At 23.7% G+C, this 23,009-nt stretch overlaps 1 protein-coding gene across 1 annotated transcript; it reads left to right on the top strand.

The window, feature by feature from the left end:
• The first annotated feature begins 17,397 nt into the window (after nt 1–17,397).
• LOC127241084 (protein MOTHER of FT and TFL1) lies at nt 17,398–20,632 on the top strand. The gene is made up of 4 exons (XM_051259974.1): nt 17,398–17,599; nt 18,563–18,624; nt 19,031–19,071; nt 20,399–20,632. Exons 1-4 carry the CDS (start codon nt 17,405–17,407, stop codon nt 20,623–20,625), a joined length of 525 nt encoding a protein of 174 aa, XP_051115931.1. The 5' UTR covers nt 17,398–17,404; the 3' UTR covers nt 20,626–20,632.
• Nucleotides 20,633–23,009: the final 2,377 nt, after the last annotated feature.

Here is a 23,009-nt window from a genome sequence, read left to right as displayed (position 1 = left end):
AATACAATATTCATGTTTATCATTTTTGTCCGTCCCAAAATAATAGTCTCATTTTCATAAATAATCATATAATTATAAAATTACTCTTATTTTTTCATTATTATTACACAATTTCCACTACTTTTTACACTAATACACTCACAAGAGCAAAAAAATATTTTATTCTTACTTTTTACCTACTACCAATATAATATCAATATTTTTTAAATCACGTGTCAAACACAACCCAAACTATAGTTCTGAGACGGATTGAGTATAATTATTACCTACCAAAACAGTCATCGTGGTTTCCTAGACAAAAAAAGACACAAACAAACATAAACTTCAATTCACAATACACTTTTTTGGTATCCTTTTAAATGGAATAATTATTTAGTATAATATTTCATATGAAAAAATTAGTACATATATCTATATACATCTAATTGTGATATCATTTTTATTATTTTCGTTTGTCTCACTCAAAAGTATTTTTTTTACATACCTTAGTAAAAATAATTATAGATTAATATTAAAATACAATTAATTTTTGTTTAAACTACAAACATATCATTATACATATAATTACTTTATATATAAAGTCAAATGACAAAAATATCAAAAATCTCTTATACGTTTTCACTAACTAATAAAATATTATTATTTCTTAATCTACGGCAAATTCCCGAATGAGTACTTTCATCGGGGACGGAGAAAGTATTTTTAATCAAATATATATAACTCTCTCTGTTATCCAATTCGATGTTTAGTTTCTTTGTGTTATCATAAAAAAATATTTTATTTATTTTTTAACAAATTATATCAAATTTTTTATATTTTTTACTATAAAAGATTAAAAAAAAAAAAGCAATTATTATTAATTTTTATTAAAATTTATGTCCAAACATCCGAAGACATCAATAGCCGTAGATTTCTACATCATCAATATATATATCAATATATAATAGTGAAACAACTTTTTGCTACAACTTTTAACTTATAATTATGTTTTTTAATTTGATTTTTAATAATGAGAATTTGAATTTGTATAATTGTTTAATGTATATAAATAACTATTAACATTATTCTTTTTTTATATAAAATAATATCTTAGTACAATTAAAAAATAAACATTTGTTTTAATATCTTTTGGAAGATTTTTTTTATATAAATTGTAAAAATCAAATAAAAACCCTACACAAATAATTTGTTTGTTTTTTGTGTGTGTGTGTGTGTGTTTTTAACATAATTTTCTATAAATATTATAAAAAGTACAAATATATTAATACAATATACATTTAATCAATTTACAAAATTTTATTAATTTCAATATAAAACATTACTATCTCTGTCTCCTAATAAACTATCTATTTTTATTTATTTATTTTGATTAGTCTCATAACAAATTATTAAATTCAATTTTTTTTTAGTAAATGTATTATCTATCAACACTATAAATATCTTTACAACGTACTTACAATATATTATACAAATATTATTATATTTATATCATACAATATTAATACAGTTATTTTAGTTCGTTTTCTCTTAATTTGTAATACATATCAATATTATACGGACATTTATTTAAGGTACGAAAATAGTATTTTTTATATTATCAACATAATTTTCATACTCACTGTATAAAATATATTTATTCAAAAATATAAAATAAACACACCCATATAATGCCATCAACCATCACTTTTCCCAATTTCTAAAAGATGCTCTTAGAAAAAAAAAAATCGAAAAAAAATCATACGGAGATTTATAAAATATTTTACTATATTTGTCCTAATTCAACTTAATTGTGCATCTTATTTTACATTATCTTTTTATTTTAGTAAAAATAATTATATACTAATAGCAAAATAGTTTTAAATTTTATTTAAATTATAAAAATATTATTCTACATACAATTATTTTTTACATAAAGTTAAAAAACAAAAATATAAAAATAAAATAAAAAAAAAACTTTTTGCACTTTTCCACTAACCCATAAAATACAATTATTTTGAATTTACTATAAGATCCCAAAGTACCTATTTAAAATAGAACGGAAGGAGCATAATATTTTAATAATATAAAAAATAATATTTTTTGTGTTAAATAAATTATTTTTTATGAGTGAATAATATGTATATTATATTAATATGTGTATATATTTTTACTTTTTAACAGGGTAAATTATTTTTTTGTCTCGTAACTGGCCCCTTATCATTTTAGTTCTGTAAATGGAGTCTGTTGCAAACTTGTTTCATAAGTGAAAATTTTTCGTTGTTTTAATCCTCAGGCTTCGAAAACGCCCGCGTGACTCGCCGGAGGCCACGTGTCCGCCAAGTAAGCGACACATGTCGGACACGTGGATTTTATTTTTTTAATTTTTTTTAATTGGATCAAATAAAAAAATAAAAAAAAACAAATAAAATTAAAAATAAATTTAAAAAAAATAAGAAAAAAAATAAAATTCACGTAACCGCCAAGTGTCGCTGACTCGGCGGATACGTGGCCTCCAGCGAGCCACGCGGGCGTCTCCGGCGTCGATGACTAAAACAGTAAAAAAATTTTACTTACGAGACTAGTTTGCGACATAGTTCACTTATAAACTAAAATAATAAGAGTCCAATTAAAAAACTAAAAAAAAAACAATTTATTTAGTGAAGCAACTATATGTGTTTCACCAAAAATTGTTGTTACATGACGAGAGAGAGAGAGAGAGAGAGAGAGAGAGAGAGAGAGAGAGAGAGAGAGAGAGAGAGAGAGAGAGAGAGAGAGAGAGAGAGAGAGAGAGAGAGAGAGAGAGAGCAGTGATTACATCAGCAAGAGTAATGCCAAGCGGACAATCCGATGAAACTTACCACCGTTCATTAACACTCGTATGAATTCATTCATCTCTCCATCACAATTCAATCATTTGATTAAAGACACAGTGTTTAAGAAAAAAATATTTAATTAATTAATAATAATTATTATATTATTTTATATAATTAATAATATTTATAATTTTAAAGTAAATTTAATATATATAATTAAAAAAAAATAAAATATATATTTAAATATTTAAAAATCATATAACAATTAAAAGAAATGTGCAGTATAGATATCATTTTGTAGAGAATAAATTTTTTTATAATATAAGTAACTAACAAAAATTTTGTATATTTATAATTAATATAAATCAATTTTATAAAAGATGCGTAGTTTTAAATATAAATAAAATATTTATTTTTTTAGGAGAGAGATAGAAATAAAGGGTTTTGAGTGGATCCTACATTTACGATATTGTATATTATGTAATTAATTAAGTTGATTTATATTTGTTAAATATATTTTGATTTAATAATTTTTTTTAAAAAAAAAAAAATAGAAATGTAACTATTGTTACGGGGCAAATAAAATTAGAAATAGTATCAGTTATGGTGGAACGGAGAAAGTATTAAATAAATAAATAAATATTAAATATTTATTTATTTAAAATAAATTATTAAATAAATAAATATTCATGTTTGTTAGCAAAATGGCAGATTGAGTTCCAACGCGTTTCAGCATGCATCCATCAAAATTCAATACTTGCTGCTGCTTAACTCTCGGGAAAATTCATAACTTTGTTTGCTTGTGTGCAGCGTTTGTAGAAATTAATCATATAATTAAATTTAGATTAAAAAAATTAATTTAATTATATATACGATATAATTAAATTTAGATTTAAAAATCATATATACGAGTCGGTAAGAATCTTGTACGTAAATAAACAAGTTGAGTTGAGATTATTGTCCTCACTTCATATTTGACATAACAATCCGATAATAATATATTTTATCTGTCCCGTATAAAGGTTGTCGTTTACTTTTTGCACGTAAATTTATGAATATTAGTATTACCTCCGTCCTTTAACAATCTATCCATTTTTTTTTTTGGCTCAATTTCATTTTTTTTTAGTAATTGTACTAACTACCTAACACGTTATAAATATCCTTCCAATTTACAATATATTACACAAATATCATTACATTTATATCATATAATACTAATAGGGTTAATTTAGTCTTTTTAACTTTATTTCTACTTTATCTCAATATAATATATAATATTTATAAAACTTAGTGCAAAAAATAAATTGATATATAGATATGAGACGGATGGAGTATTATATTGAGTTATAGTGAAAAGAACAAAAATAACCTTATTAGTATTATGTAATATAAAAGTAATGACATTTGTGTAATATAGTGTAAATTGAAAAAGTATTTATTATGTTGGGTAGTTAGTACAATTACTAAATTAGGAAATAGTAACCTTGTTTTAGGAGAGACGAAAATGAAAAATGACGTTTCGATGGGACGGAGATAATATTAATATTAATTAATAAATTTATTATATATTAAACTAATTATAATTTGATCATTAACCCATATATTTATTTAAATTAAGTTTAATTTTAAATAATTCAACATAATTCACTATATACGTTACGATATAATCGACAAAAGTTAACATAACACGAAAATCAGATAAAAAAAATTGAATTTGAATCAAATATTTCGACTAAATTATATATGCGGGTAAACACAAATATACTCGATAATAAACAGATAAACATAAACCTGATATAATAATAAACAGGTCAAATTAGAATTAAATTATTTAACTAATTTAAAATATTCAATCCAATACAAATCGACCAATTGTCATATTTACTTAGGTGTTGTGGTATTTTGATATGTTTTGAATATAATAATTTTTTAATTGAAATGTCCGTTTGATATTATATTTTAATGAATCTTTTAATATAATATTTGGATAAAATAAACGTATGATTAATTTTTTTTTAACAAAAAATAACTAAATTATTATAGATGGATGATTAAAAAAATAGAAAATCCCGCGGAACAAACCTTAGGTTGTATTCTTTTGTGGGTTTTATCAAAAAATTTTACTTTTCAAATTTTTGTTTCCCTAAAAAAATATCAAATCAAACAATTACTTTTATTTTTTTATATTATACTACAATTTATTTTACATTCAAAATATCACATCAATATCTATTTATATCGTATCAAACAACTATTCAAATTCAAATTTTTACTATTCATAAATCCAATTAAAAAAAACTCAAACTCACAAACAAACCCACCGTTAGCATTTTTTGATTTTTAATTGAAATTGTGGTTTTAATTCAATTAAGTTTTAATTTGAGTATTATTTGGATTTAATACTTTATGAAAAAAATATATATATTTTTATAAAAAATAATAAAGACTAAATAACGATCATTTTAATTTAAAATGCAAATCTAACGCACCCAATATTATATACTTTTTTTTTGCTCATTCATAAAACACTATAATTAAATATTATCTAAATACTATAAAATACAAATACAAGAATAAAACAAAAAATTTAAAAAAAATTTAAGGATGTGTTTGTTTGACTTGTCCATTCAAAAAAAAAAAAAAAAAAAACTTTCCGTTTTCTGTTTTAAGAATACAATTTATAGTTAAGTATTATATTATTCACTAGTCTAATAAAAATTATAAAATTATAAATTATAAAATTTAAAATAAAATTAAAATATAAAATATTTTTTTCAAGAAATAAAAGTAACATGATATGTAAGACTCACGAAAATATAAAATATGTCATAATATATAAAATGAAAATAGTATATAATTTTCAAATTAAATTATAAGCAAATGCATCCTATATTTTTGTCCATAATTAGTGGAGATCCATTATTGCTTTTATATTTTATGCTATTTTTTATGATATTTTACTGACAGGAACAGACACAGATAATAGAATGTTTTATTGACAATAATACTGAATAAATTTTTTTTACTGACTATAGTAATGATAACAAAATATCTTATTGACACAATTTACTAACATGATATTAATAAAAAAAATTTATGACAAATATTAAATAATATAACATTTTTGTTTATTGACAATAGAAATAATATACAAGGTACAATATTTTTGTTTGAGTTAGGATAGCATTTTAAATTTGAATTTAAATGAAAGGTTATGATAAGATTTAGAATGTGTTCAAGTAATATACTCCATTCGTCTCATATTCATCTATCTATTTGCTTTTTGTACGAAATTTTAAAAACATTAGTATTATATTGGGATAAAGTAAAAATAAAGGTAAAAAGACTAAATTAATCCTATTAGTAATGTATGATATAAAGATAATGACATTTGTGTAATATATTGTAAATTGGAAGGGTATTTGTAATATTAGGTAGATAGTATAATTACTAAAAAAGAAAATTGATACTTTGTTATAGGATTGACTAAAATGAAAAAATGGATAGATTGTTAAGGGATAGAGAGAGTATAAATCAGCACATAATCCCTTAACAATCTATCTATTTTTCTATTTTGATCCGTCCAATAACAAAGTATCTATTTTCTTTTTTAGTAATTGTACTATATATCTAACATTACAAATACCCTTCCAATTTATAATATATTACACAAATGTCATTACTTTATATCATACGATACTAATAGGGTTAATTTAGTCTTTTTTACCTTTATTTTTATTTTATCCCAATATAATATTAATATTTCTAAGACTCCGTATAAAAAAAATAGATATATAAATATGGGACGGATGGAATATTATTTTTACATTGACTTTTTTTAATATTTTACTGACAAAATTAACTGACAAGTAGTTATCATGAAATGTTATATTGACAACATAATACTAATATTGTATGATAGTATTTGTGTTACAAATTTCAAGTACAAAACAATAAACAAAGTCGTGTTTATTGAACTTGTCCCCTTTTTTTGTTTTTAATCTTTTTATTATTTATTTAAAAATACAATTTTCAGTGAAGTATTATATAATACAGTTTTCAAATTAAAATATATGTTAATGTTTTTTTTTTCTATAGTAATAATTCTTTTTTTAAAAAAAATCTGAAATAACTAAAAATACAAAGAATTATAAGAAAATACATCATATTTTTATGTCCTTAATTAGTGGAGATCCATTATTTTTATATTTTTATTAAATATGATTTTTTAATATTTTAATGAGAATATTAACCGACAAGTATCGATAACAAAATGTTTTACTGATAATGGTATTGATAATAATATATTTTTTTTATTTGACAATAGTAATGATAATAGAATATTATAATGATATGATTTACTAATACAATATTTATAATATATATTTTTTATTAACAAGTATCGACAATATAATAATTTTATTGGCAATACAATAGTAACATTGTACAATAATATTTGTTTTTACTAACAATGAAAAATATAAATTAATATTATTGTAACTCGAAAAATACACTTAACTGACCCACATTCATATAGTCGGATGAAGGTCGTATAAAGTTTTAATTCAACCCACATTCATATAGTCGGATAAAGGTTGTATGAAGTTTTAATTCAATACTGTTAGAGAATATGTTGTTATCCGACAATTTTTTTTTTTTTATTGTATATATATCATGTTGCATTGTATAGTCTTTCTTGATTTAAATTATTTTTGTTATATTATATATAATTTAATTAAAAATATTCATTCAACTTGATTTTATAATTTAAATTAAATTAAATTAAAATAACCTAAAATACAAAAAATCACAAACAAATATATCTTGCATTTTTCTGTAAGTGGGAACATTCATATATTTCATTTAGACATTGAAAATAATCTTTATGTTTTTTAAATATTTTTAAATAACTAGTAATTGAAAATTTAGACACTTATAATGTAATATTTTTTCTATTGACAAAAAAAATTTAATATTGTATAATAATATTGTAATTTACTGATAATTAAAAACTATAATATTACTGATGATAGAACAATATACAACACATATGATTTTGAATGATAAAATTGTCCATTGTGATATTTTAGCCTAATATATTAGAGCACATACTAATTATAATTTCTGAACTTTTGTTATCATACATATATATTTTTAATTCATTGTGCTAATTTGACTAATATGATACCCTATTGTGAGAAATAAATTTTATAATATATATAATTTATTTTATAATATCTAATCAAGTCAAAATTATTATTCTTGTAATAAAAATTGAATTAACTTAAAATATTAAAAATTACAGACAAATATATCATACATTTTTATCTCGAAGTGGAACCTTTTTTTTAAAAAATAGTAAATTCTACATTGATTTTCTGTTCGCTGATACTATATAATAAGGGTACAGATGCCGATAGAATATCAGCCAACATCATAATATATTAGAATATAATAGTTGAGATTAAACAGGGGCTGGATGTTAACTAGTCAAACTAAGGGTACAAGGGTTTAGACATTCTTCTTCGATTCGTAACATTCCCTCGTACCGATTCGAAGCATTCCTTCTCTCGTATTGTTCTTCGATTCGCATTCTTCATCAAACCTATTCATTCAATCCTCGACTGTCATCAATTTGTTTACAACTTTGATTCTTCGTCTTTAATTTCTTCAACCCGCTGCCTCGTTTCTAATCGACTACACAGACGTGCTCGTGGTTATTGATTTCCTCATCGTCGGTTGCTCCTAAGTTTCGGTAAGTATTGAATGTTTAAGTGCTCATTAAATGTTTCTCTCATTCCATGTTACCTAAGTGAAATCGTCGTTCTTGTTGTTGTAGTTTTGAAAAGCTCTATTTTGAGTTCACGAAACCCTAGTTTGATTATCACAACTCTTTGAAAGCGATAAACAAAACCGAAGGATCTAATCGTTCAATTGTCTTGCGTTTCCAGGAAGGTCGCTAACCTCAATGAATCTTTACAGAAACCTTCTCGAGAGTCGATTCGGAGGTATATTCAATCTAGCCCTTTCAAAGGATTGTTCCATGTAATAATTATATTGTACAATAATATTTTGATATATTGGCAATAAAAAACTATACATTAATATTGCAATGGAAAAATATACCTGACTAGGTGTTTACATTGATTTGACTTTATAAGATTATCTATATTAAAATTTTAATTCAATATTTGTTGACATTATTAGTAATAATGTAAATAATGTTGTTATTATATTATTTTTTGGTTGAATATGTAAACTTTCGTTCACTATAATGACTTTTTCATTATAGAATATTTCTTTTATAATGTATAATTTATTTCAAAATATTCATTCTAGTCGAGTGTTTTTTAATTGAAATAATTTAAAATGCCAAATTTTATAAATAAATACATCCTATGTTTTTTCCCCCTCAAAAGTGATATTCCTTCTTTCATATTTTACACTTCCATATATTTTAATTAGATTTCAAAAATAATATTCATCTTTTAAGATATCTTAGTTTATTGATAAACATATAAAGATATTTTGATTTACTGGTAATAGTACTGATAATAAAATATTTTTATTTACAAACAAATGAATACTATTATATTGCATAATAATATTTTGGTTTACGAACAATGGAAAACTATATCGATATTACTGAAACATACTGATTTGACATGATAAAAAAAACATTCGACTAAAATGAATATTTTGAAATAAATTATACATTATAAAAGAAATATTCTATAATGAAAAAGTCATTATAGTGAACGAAAGTTTACATATTCAACCAAAAAATAATATAATAACAAAATTATTTACATTATTACTAATAATGTCCACAAATATTGAATTAAAATTTCAATATAGACAATCTTCTAAAGCCAAATCAATGTAAACACCCAATCAGGTATATTTTTCCATTGCAATATTAATGTATAATAATTACATGGAACAATCCTTTGAAAGGACTAGATTGAATATACCTCCGAATCGACTCCCAAAAAGGTTTCTATAAAGATTCGTTGAGGTTAACGACCTTCCTGAGAACGCAAGACAGTTGAATGATTAGATCCTTCGGCATTGTTGATTGCTTTCGAAGAGTTGAGATTAATCGAACTAGGGCTTCGCGAACTCAAAATAGGGCTTTTCCAAAAAACTACAACAACAAGAATGACTACTTCACTTGGGTAACATAGAAGGAGAGAAACATTTAACGAGCAATTAAATATTTAGTACTTACCGAAACTTAGGAGCAACCGGCGATGAGGAAATCAACAACCACGAACGCGTATGTATCGTCGATTAGAAACGAGACAGCCGGTTGAAGTAGTTGAATACATCCTATGTTTTTCCCCCTCAAAAGTGGGATTCCTCCTTTCATATTTTACACCTCCATATATTTCAATTAGATTTTAAAAATAATCTTCATCTTTTAAGATATCTTAGTTTATTGATAAATGTATAATGATATTTTGATTTACTGGTAATACTACTGATAATAATACTATTATTGAATTTGTCAATTTAACTTCCATGACTTTCTCAATGTAAAATATTTTATTATAATATATAATTTAATTTAAAACATTCATCTAGATCTATTTTTTTAAAAAAATTTCGATTAAAATATCTTAAATGGCTAAAACTCAAAAGCAAAAGCATCCTACATTCTTTGTCTCTTAAATAGGATCCCTTATTACTTTCATATTTTTATAGATGTATAGAAAATCTTTAATTTTGTAGATATATTGATTTACTAATGATAGAAAATTCTACAATAATTTATTTTTCACTAAGAAGATAATATTTTTGTTTATTTACAATGGAATACTAATATTTTTTAATTATATTTTGATCTACTGATAATACAAAATAATAAATTTAATGATAATGAAAAGATGTACACATTTTTGTTATTAATTAATTTTTTTTTGATCGAAATTATTACATGATCTAGTTGATTTTTTCCATTGTAAAATAGTTCCTTTATAATATACTCATATATAATTTGATTCAAATTATTTGTTCAAAGTACGAGAATTTTTACTTTAAATCAAAATAATTTAAAATGCCAAAAATTTTAAACAAATATATGTTATATTTTTATCTGTAAGTATTTTAGTGACATGAACAAGTACAAACAATAGAATATTTTACTGACACTGATATAAATAATAGATTTTTTTTTTACTGACAATAGTAATGATAACAGAATATCTTACTGACATAATTTACTAACATAATAATGATAATATATAGTATGATTTTCCTAAGACATTTCTTTTATAATATATAATATAATTTAAGATATTCATTTAGTTCGATCTGTTTTTTAAATTTCAATTAAAATAACTTAAATATATCTCTTGTTACAAAAAATCACAAGCAAATGCATTCTACATTCTTCTATCTCTTAAGTAGGATCCCTTGTTACTTTCATATTTTATGTAGAAAAAATCTTTACTATGGTAAATTATACTCTCCTGAAAGGTTACCATTTTCTATTTTCGTCTGTCCCAAAACAAGATTACAATTTTCTAATTTAGTAACTGTACTATCTACCTAACATAATAAATATCATTTCAACTTACAATACATTACACAAATATTATTACTTTTATATTACACTATACTAATAGGGGTATTTTTGTTTTTTTCACTACAATTCAATATAATACTAATATTAAAAAATTTACGTGCAAAAAGCGAATGACACCCTTCCAATGGGACGGAGGGAGTACAATAATTTTTTGTTTATTAAGAAGAAAATATTCATGTTTATTTACAATGGAATGCTAATATTGTTTAACTGTATTTTGATATACTAATAATAGAAAATTATACATTAACATTACGGACAATAAAAAGATGCACCCGACTAGACTAGCGCATACATTTATTTGATATGATGAAAATATCCATGATGAAGTTCTTGTTCAACATTGTTAGAATATGTATTAGTTATAATGTAAAATTTTTTGTTATCAATTAATATTTTGTAGTTGAAACCTGACCAAATTGTATTTTCCCCATTGTAAAATATTTCTTTCATAGTATGTAATTTGATTCAAATTATTCATTCAAGTACTAAATTTTTTTAATTCAAATCAAAATAATTTTAAATGCCAAAAATCGTAAACAAATACATCTTATATTTTTATCCTAAGTGGGATCCTTATTACAATCATATTTTATTTTTATATTAAAAATAATATTGATATTTTTAAATAATCTGATCACCGATAATAGAAAATTATTCAACGATATTTTCATTACAACAAACAGAAAACTATTCAATGATTAACAATGAAAAGATATATGTTATTATGGCATGATGAAATGTTGATGGTAAAATTCAAAGTCACTATTATTAGAATTTATGTTAGTTATGTACATATTTTTGTTATCATATAAATATATTTTGGTATTAATCTAGTATGATTTTTCCTACGGTAAAATATTTCTTTTATAATATATGATTTAATTTAAAGTAGGCATTCAAGTATGATATATAATTTATAAAATTTAATTGATATAGCTTAAAATACCAAAAATTACAAGCATATACATTTACTATCATATCAATAATTATTTTTATTACATTAAATAATTATTTAAATAAAAGAATTTACTATTAAAAAATCCAAACCTCCAACAAACACACTCTAAGGATTTTTGCTCTTTTTATGCTAGAGTATTTTTTTTAATTAAGGATATGTATCCAAGTTGATTTTAAAATTTTTTTAATATATAAATTGAAATAATTCAAGGGTTTGTTTTATTTTAAATTTTGATTTAAATATTATTTTTATATTATATTTTATGAAAAAAAAAATAGTGAAATTAAGAATCTTAAAGGCAAAATAATAGTACTTTAATTTAAAATAAAAACCAAATACACCCTAAAATACCAAAATTTACGAGCAAATACATGCAACAATTTTGTCCCTACGTGTGATTCTTTATTACTTTTATATTTAGTTAGATGTAAAAAATAATCTTCATCTTTTTAGATATTTTGATTTACTCATAACTAAAAAATCGTACACTGATTGACATTGGAAAAAATGTATGCTATTCTAGCATGATGAATATTATTTTTGATGATGTTAGAACATATGTATTAGTTATAATGTGTATATTTTTGTTATCCGATAGTTATTAATCTTGAAACTGGTTGATTTGGATGATAAGATTGTCCACGGTGAAGTTCTAGCTCAATATTATTAGAATATATGCGAGTTATAATATGCATATTTTTGTTATATATATATTTATATAATTTGAATTTATATAACATTAAATACCACAAACAAATACATCTTATATTATTCCTTAATTCATATGCTATTTAGATGTTGATTATTTTTATAGATATGTTCATTACTGATAATAGAAAATTCTATAACAATTTTAATTTATTAATAATAAAAAAAATTATACAATGATATATTAAAAAAAAATATATTTGAGTGAAACGGACGGAATCTGACATGATGAATTAAATTAGAATTTTTAGAACATATGTCATATGTTATTTATAATATGCATATTTTGATTACCAAATAATTGATAATTAAATACTTCACTATGGACACCATATGAAAATAATTTTTGTCCAAATTCTATAATCAAAATTAAATAAAGTAATGATGTGTTTATTTATGTATTCATAATACAATAATTTTTTTTTTGTTTAGGCACTGACAATGAAATATTTTTGTTTATTGACAATGAAATGCTAATATTATTTAATTATATTTTGACCTACGGCTAATAGAAAGCTATAACTTAATATTATCGATAGTAAAAAGATGTACCTCACTAGCACATATGTTGATTTGGCACGATGAAAATGTCCATATGAAGAAGTTCTAGTTCAACATTATTAGAGTATACACTAATTATAATATAAATATATTTTTGTTATCAATTAAATTTTTTTGGTCGAAACTATCACTTAACTTAGTTGGTTTTTTTCCCGTTGTAAAGTGTTATTTTGATAATATATATAATTTGATTCAAATTATTCATCTAAGTTCGATAATTTTTTAATTTAAATTAAAATAATTTAAAATGCAAAAAATCGTAAACAAATACATATTTTATTTTTATCCCTAAATGAGATCCTTATTACTATCATATTATTTAGATATTGAAAATAATATTGATCTTTTAAATAATCCGATTTACTGATCATAAAAAAAAAAATTGTACACAATTATCTTAGTTTACAAAAAATAGAAAAATAGAGTGATTGACAATGAAAAAATTTATATTAATATGACATATCTTTGTTATCTGATCATTTTTCTTGGTACTGATCTAGTATGATTTTTGATTCTACTGTAAACAATTTTGTTATAATATATAATTTAATTTAAAATACCATTAATGTATGATATATATTTTTTAAATTTAAATTGATATAACTTAAAATACAAAAAATAACAAGCATATACATTCTACAATTTTGTCTTAGATCTCTTATTACTTTAATATTTTAATTAAATGCTGAAAATGTTTTCTTCCTTTTAGACATTTTGATTTATTAATAAATTAATTAAAAATTAAATACTAATATTATAAAATAATATTTTGATTTAGTAACAATAAAAAATTATATATTAAGATTACTGATAATGGAAAAATCTACTTAACTTGTGTATATAATGATTTGGTATAATGAACATTATCTACTTTTAGTTATCAAATAATGTTTCCTAGTAGAGTATGTCAACTTGTCTATGATGTTTTAAATTCTATTTTTTATTTTAATAGAAAATACAGTAAACTGTTTTTTTAGTTTCGTAACTGGACCTGTTTATCATTTTAGTCCTGTAAGATGTGTTTGTTTGGGGGTTTGGATTTTAAGTTGGGATTTGATTAGTAAAAATTTTAAATTTAAATAGTTGTATGATGTGATATAAATAGGTGTTGATGTGATATTTTGAATGTAAAATTGATTTTTAGTATAATATAAAAAATGAAAAATAGGTGTTTGATTTGATATTTTTCGGGGGAATGAGATGAATAGTGAAAATCTAATTCAATCCCCCAAACAAACACACCCTAAGTGGAGTTTGTCGCAAACTAGTCCCATAAGTGAAAAATTTTCGCTGTTTTAGTCCTCCGGCGCCGGAGATGCCCGCGTGACACCTGGCGGACATGTCACCTCCAGCGCCGGAGGACTAAAACAATGAAAATTTTTCACTTATGGAAATAGTTTGCAACATGCTCCACTTACAAGACTAAAATGATAAAATGGTCCGATTACGGACTAAAAAAATAATTTACCCTAGAAAATAAAATTCTACTTTTATATTATACTAAATTAATTTTACATTCAAAATATCAAAATAATAATATTTTTTTCTATTGTATTAAATAATTATTCAAATTAAAAAAATTAATATTAAAAAAAAAATCCAAAACCCCAAATGAACATACTAAGTTTTTCTTTTTTTTTTTTTTTTTTTTTCATTCTAGAGTGTATTTTAATTAATGGTGTGCATTCAAGTTGATTTATAAAAAAAAGTGTAATATATAAATTGAAATAATTCAAGTGTTTGTTTATTTTTTTTGTTGAAATTTTGATTTAGATAGTATTTTGATATTATATTTTATGAGAAAAAAATAGTGAAATACTTAATCTTACAAACTAAATAATAGTAATTTTTATTTAAAATAAAACCAAATACACCCTAAAACACCAAAATTTACGGAACAAATACATGCAACATTTTTGTCCCTCCATTGGAATCTTTATTGATTTTATATTCTAGTAGATGTCAAAAATAATTTTTATTTTTCTTTTAGAAATTTCGATTTACTCGTAACTAAAAAATTGTACAGTGATTTATGATGAAAATTATTCGTGATAATGTTAAAGCATATTAATTATAATGTGTATATTTTTTGTTATCGTATATTTTTTTTATTGATCGGTTGAATATGTCAACTTGCCTAATACTCCTTTGTCCCATATAATTTGTCCCTATTTTCTATTTTTGTCCGTCCCACATAACCTGTCTTTTCTATTTTTGAAAATATAATTATGCACTTTAATCGCATTTTAAATTTTATAATTTTCTTAATTTTAATTAAACTATTTACTTATCTTAATCTTAATCTATAATTATTTTTACTAAATAATAATTATTTTTACTAATACATTTTTTAATTACTTACTAATTATACTTTATCTAAATTCCCTTGTCTACATTAATATACCCATATTACATGGGACGGAGGGAGTATGACTTTTTTAGCTATAAAGTATTTCATTTATAATTTATATAATTTTGTTCAAAATATTTATTTAAGTCTAAGTTGTTTTTATATTTTTATTAGTTTAAATTGAAATAACTCAACATATAAAAAATTTCAAGCAAATACATTATATATATATATATATTTGTTCCTAAATGAGATTCCTTATCGCTGTCATACTCTATTTAGACGTGGAAAATAATTTTCATCATTTTAAAAAATTATAACATTTTATTGGTTATTGAAAATGTGTAATATATTTGGACATTTTTGCGATATTATGTATAATGGTATATTTTTCATTTAAGTAAAAATTAATGGTATTTTGGTATTAGTGTATGATTATTTTTACTAAAATAAAAAAATGGTAGCTTAAGTGGAACAAAAGAAAATAGTAATAAAGGTACTTTGAATTAAGACGAAGACAATATTATTTTTAAATTTCTGTATTCAAACAAACAAACAAACATAATTTAGCTAAATTGTCTCATTTAACTTAAGTACGAAGTTTATTTATTGTATAATTAGTAAGTAATTAAAAAATGTATTCGTAAAAATAATTACGATTTAATAAAATTATTATAGATTAAGATTAAAATGATTAAATAGTTTAATTAAAATAAAAAAATTATAAATTATGAATTTTAAAATGTAATTAAAGTGTATAATTATATTTTAAAAAAAATGACAAATTATATGGAATAGACGGATATATAATTATTAAGTGAGACGGAGAGACTGACTTTTCTATATTATTTTTTATGTTACTTACATAATTTTCATACCACACAAGAAAAAAATAAATTTATCTAAAAATAATGAGTGAACAGATTATAATTTTCCTCAATATTACTACTTCCTCTGTTCATAAGAAGGATACCATTTTTCATTTTTGTCCATCCCAAAAGAAGATACAATTTTTTAATTTAGTAATTTACTATCTACTTAAAATAATTAATATCTTTACAACTTCCAATATATTACACAAATATCATTACTTTTTTATCACACAATCTAATATGGGCATTTTTATTTTTTTTACTATAAATCAATATAATAATGATATTAAACATTTTATGTGTAAAAAAAAATTGTTACTCTTTTTATTTTGAAAATTCCAAAAATGTCCCTCTAGTCTAAGCTGAAGTGAGGCTTAACTTTAGTGGCAGGTAGTATATTCACACGTGGTCTGCCTCTTTATTCATTGCCCTGTGCATGTTCTATAGGTTGCATCTCCCTCTGCCACACCCCTCTCTCTCTCCTCTCTCTCTCTCTATATCTATATATATATATACGTATAGATTGTCTGAAATTATACAAGTTGAGTGCAGTAGCTGTAGCAGTTAGCAATGGCGGCGCGTGTTGATCCAATGATCGTCCGGCGCGTGATCGGCGACGTGGTCGACGTGTCGGTGCCGTCGGTGGCGATGTCCGTCTACTACGCCGCCAAGCACGTCAACAACGGCTGTGACGTCAAGCCCTCCGCCGCCGTCGACGCCCCCAGAGTTTACATCGCCGGCCTGCCTGACCAATTCTACACCTTGGTCTCTCTCTCCATCCTCTCTCTCTCTCCTCTCTCTCTCTCTCATCCAACTATTCATAAAATAATAATAATAATAATAATTAATTACTTTTATTAATTCTTCACTTTTATTAATTTTTTTTAAAATTTTGGATTTTTAATTGAGATTTGAATAGTAAAAATTTTAAATCGAAACAATTATATGATATGATATAAATAGTTGTTGATTTCATATTTTGAATGTAAAATTAATTTTTAAAATAATATAAAAAAAATAAGTGTTTGATTTGATATTTTAAGGGAAAAATTTATATGAATAGTAATTTTTTTTTTTGCAAAATCCCTAAATTTTGAGTTGAGATTTAAATAGTAAAAGTTTTAAATTGTAATAATTGTATGATATGTTATAAATAGATGTTGATCTGATGTTTTGAATGTAAAATCAATTTTTAATATAACATAAAAAATAAAAAATAGGTATTTGATTTGATATTTTTAAATTTTTTTTTATAAATAGTAATTTATTTTTTTTTTCAAAATCCCTCGAACAAACACACTCTGAATGTGCACCGATAAATTTGTCGAGCGCAACAGCTTGCAAACTACAGTTACATAAAAACAAATTATGTGTGACGGTTAAAATTAAGACATTGCGGATTTTGATTAATGCATTAAATATCTTAAAATTAATTAATTACCTTAATTCGTCACAATATATATATATTTCTATGTCATTCGGAACCATAGTCATATATGGTTGCTGCTTTCCGTGCGTACTGAATAAATTTCGATACGAACGAACTAATTTGTAGGAGCAAAAAAGATAAAATAAAATATTATACTAAACAAGTATATGTATCTTGAACCTTATAATATAGCTTAATTCTACTAATTCTTTTCATATATAGTTTTTATTTTATTTTATTTTATTTTATTTTTTTAAATAGATATATTTGTATGAATTTGTGTTGTTGATTAAATGCAGGTAATGACAGATCCTGATGCTCCAAGTCCAAGTGAGCCAAGCTTAAGGGAATGGGTGAATTGGTTAGTTCATACATATATATATATATATATATATAATGATTAATCGAAAATGATATACTCGCTCCGGCCAGCTACAAAGTATATATATATTTCTATTTTAGGACGTTCAATTACAAAGTAATCATTTGATTAAATATCATTACTTTACATCACATCGTCACTTTTATACCAAAAAAATAAGACAAAAAATGTCATTACACTACTTTTACCTATTCATTGTAATTAAACTACTGATATTTCTTACACTTAACGCCAAAAATAAATGTATACTTATCGTGTGGACGGATGGAGTATTAATGCCCAAACTACACTCTAAAAAAGAAAGAAACAAAATTTATTACATTATGGTATTGATTAATTTTGAACATTTTGATGTTATATATTAATATGATAAATAATTGTGCAGGATTGTGACAGACATTCCAGGTTGCTCTAATGCCTCCATAGGTAATTTAAATTTAATACATATATTTTTATTAGATGAGAATTACGATTTTCTATAAGATATATTTAGCCACTATTTGAATAAAACTTAAAAATTGAACTACAAAATCAAATTAAAAAAGAACAATCCCCTAATTTATTTATTCTCATCTAGGGTTTGTTTGTTTGTTGAAAATATCATTTTTGTAACGAGGTTTTTTTGTTTCTAAATTCATTTTTTCCGTTACTAATGATATTAGAGACGGAATTAGATATGGAATTGCGTTAGCTACGTTAACTTTAGGGATGAAATATCATTACAAATATACTATTTTTATTTTATTTTTTTTGTAGTGTGTGATGATTGAATGAGTTTACTTGTTTGTGTTCTTTCGATGAAATTTTGGGTTTTGTTCATTTATTTATCATCTATTATGAAAGTTTTGTGAATAGTAAGAATTCTATAAACTTTCCAACCAAACGGAGTTATCAGTATAAGAAAATATCAATTTTGTTACGAGATTTTTTCGTTCCTAAATTTACTTTTTTCGTTACCAATAATATTTAAGATGGAATTAGGGATGAAATTACGTTAGTTACGTAAACTTTAAAAACAGAATTTCGTTACAAATATACTTTTTTTTTTATAGTGTATGTTTTTTTGTATACATACACTTGTGGCTATTAGATTTATTTGAGACAATTATACCTTTTATTACCTAAGTGAACTTTATTACCATTTTATTTATCTAAAAGATGCTTTATATTAGAGTATTATGAGTAGTTGCTGTTTTAAAATCAACATACTTATTCTTTTGTACATTACACTACAATTTTCAATAATTTTTTTATAAATTCATATTTCTTAATAAAAATACACTATTTATTTTTTTTTAAAAAAATTATGAACTAATAAAAAATTATTTCACTCAAACAACATTACAATCATCCAAAATATTTTCATAATTTACAACAATTAATAATAAAATAAAATAAAAAATCATATTCTTAAAACACTTAAAGGGTGTGTTTGTTCGTGGGTTTTAGTTTTTTAGTTTGGATTTTTGAATAGTAAAAAGTTGAATTTGAATAGTTGTTTAATGTAATATAAATAGAGATTGATGTGATGTTCCGAATATAAAATAAAATTTGTAGTATAATATAAACAAGAAAAATAACTGTTCGATATGATCTTTTCAGAAGAAAAAAAAATTCTGAATAGTAAAAATATGCGGTAAAATCCACAAAAGAACACAATCTAACTATATAATATGCTACATTTTATTGTTTCCAATATTTGCTCACTTTAATTCCATTCCTCTTTAAAAAAATGTTTGATTATGCAACAAAGGTAAGGAGGTGTTGCCATATCTCGGCCCGAGCCCGGCCGTCGGGATCCATCGATACATTCTTGTACTTTTCCGGCAGAAATCCGCTCTGCTGGATAAGCCGCCGGAGCCACCGGCGTTGCGCTCTAATTTCAACACTAGAGCTTTTGCAGAAAAACTTGAACTTGGAACTCCGGTGGCCACCGTATATTTCAATGCCCGTAGGGAGCCCGCGAACCGTAAACGCTAGAGCCCGAGAGCCCGTGTTTCAACCCCGCCCGGCCCATATATATATATATATATATATATTCTATCTCTAGTAGAGGTAGAGAGAATAAGATGGTGTGATCACTATCTAAAAATAAGGGTTTTTAGGTTCTTTCTTGAGTTTATCGAAAATAAATTTTCCTAATGTTTGAGTACATTTTGTTTCTTGGAATAAATGAATGGCTTGTAATAATATATGTTGAGTGTCTAGATGATCGATCTTGTTTATGCAAATTGTTAACTTTAAGAGTTGACAAACAAAATTTAACCCAACTTTTTTTAATTTGATGGCTTGTGTTAAATCGAACTAAAGCCCATTAATTAATAAATTCCATCCTAAGACAAAATATTGAGAATTTCGAAGTACCTAACTTATTGCATCGAAAAAATATTGAAATTATTAAAAATTTTGGTACGATATGAATATATTTATGGATTCTTCAAAAAACCTTTTGATATACATTAGTTTTTTTTTTCCGATATACATAAATTTTTGATAATTTATTTTCAATAAAGTATTTAGTTGTATTTATAGGCTATGTTTTATGTATTTTCAAAAAAATATATTTTTTGATAATTCATTTTCCCTTTAGCCTTTGTCAAGTGGCAAGTACAAGTCAGTGTGTTCTATTTGTTTTGTTTTGTTATTTTTACTAAATATTTCAAAAAATTTAATATATTACATATATTTATTACTTTTATATTATTTATACAATTTTTTATACTCTATATCAAAAAATCTCTTCAAATTATTTCACAAAACAAACACACCAATATTTACATGGTTTATTTATTTATTTATTTTAAATTTAGCATATGTTATTATAAACCACTATTTATTATATATTCTTTATTTACAAATATATAAATAAAAGTTATTTAATGAATACATCCTATTCCATAATTACTTCAAATAAAAGATATATACATGGAAATAAGAATAAATAAATAACATGAGAAGAACGCACCATTAGAGCATCTGTTATAGTCGTTACCTTTAGTCTATTATTTTTTTTATCTCTCTTATTCACGTCATATTTATTTCAATATTCAAATTACTTTCTTTATCACACGTTGTAGTTAATTACCTTCAACTCATTACCTTTACTATTTTATGATACCTACAACAATTTATTTATTTCTATATAATTTTATTATGTAGTAATATAATAAAAATAATTTATTTATACATAGTCTTATATTTTTATTGTCTAATAATATTTTTATATAATATTATATTTTAATTTTTATATATTAATCTATGTAAATTTTAATAATTTGAAGCATACAATTTACTATTTTAAAATTTGAATAGGAAAAACTAGAAACCAAAAAAAATAATTTTAAAATATGATAGATAAAACGTTATAATTGGTTAATGAGTTTTAAATATATTTATAAATAATTTTTATTGAATTTGAAATTTAAAATTTTAAGATTTAAAATAATAATAATAATAATAATAATAATAATACTTAATTAGTTTTTATTATTTTTGTTGAAGGTAACCCGTTCTTAAGAAAGGTAATAAATTTAGAATAGCTGTATTTATTATTAAAGACAATAGGTATTGTTATAGTAAAAATCAGAAAGGTAATCACAAAGGCAATTATGAAGGTGACCCTAACTGATGCTTTTAGAATTAGTTTCGGTTGGATATTTTAACTTGAGGTTTAAAAATAATAATAACTTTGAATTTTTATATAATGTTTTAAACAAAAAATTATATCTTGTGTTAGGACTGGGTCAACTCAACACTAGTATAATATTGTCCGCTTTGGGCTAAGCCCACACGGATTTATTTTTGGATATTCTCCAAAAGGCCTAATTCTAGTGAAGTTCATGTGGGACTTGGGTTTGTACCGCAACAATCCTCCCCTCAAACCAAGGACCAACCGATGGACCTTCCATGCCCACCTTGTACCGCCTATCACAAAGGGACTCACTGCCTGACCACCTAAATCGGGACCAACCCTACACCGCCAGGAGACTTTCGAAACAAGGCACATCCGCAGGTCACGAGGGCGAGTCCATCACCACAACTAATGCTCAATGTCACCCAGTCCACTTCACCATCTAACCGGGCTTTGATACCACTATGCGCCCCTCATTTTATCATGCCAAAAAGGGTGAAGACTTTGTTAGATTTTGGCCCATGATTTGTAACGAGGCCTTTGTATATTAAAGCCCAATGTGAGAAGCCGTGGCTCAGTTCCTTGGCCCAGTCCACTAACCGATTTAAGTCTTGAAGATAAGGGCTGCTCCCCGGATTGATTAATCATCGCGTCGTCATATCGCGATTTCTCTTCTCTGCTCTTTGTCTTCTTCCTCTCAATACTGTGTGCGATCGATTGAGGAGTTTGTGTG

This window comes from Andrographis paniculata, unplaced genomic scaffold (genome assembly GCF_009805555.1).
Source record: "Andrographis paniculata isolate CXL003 unplaced genomic scaffold, ASM980555v1 Contig80END, whole genome shotgun sequence".
Classification (NCBI taxonomy): Eukaryota; Viridiplantae; Streptophyta; class Magnoliopsida; order Lamiales; family Acanthaceae; genus Andrographis; species Andrographis paniculata.
This window is presented reverse-complemented; position numbering and strand designations above follow the sequence as displayed.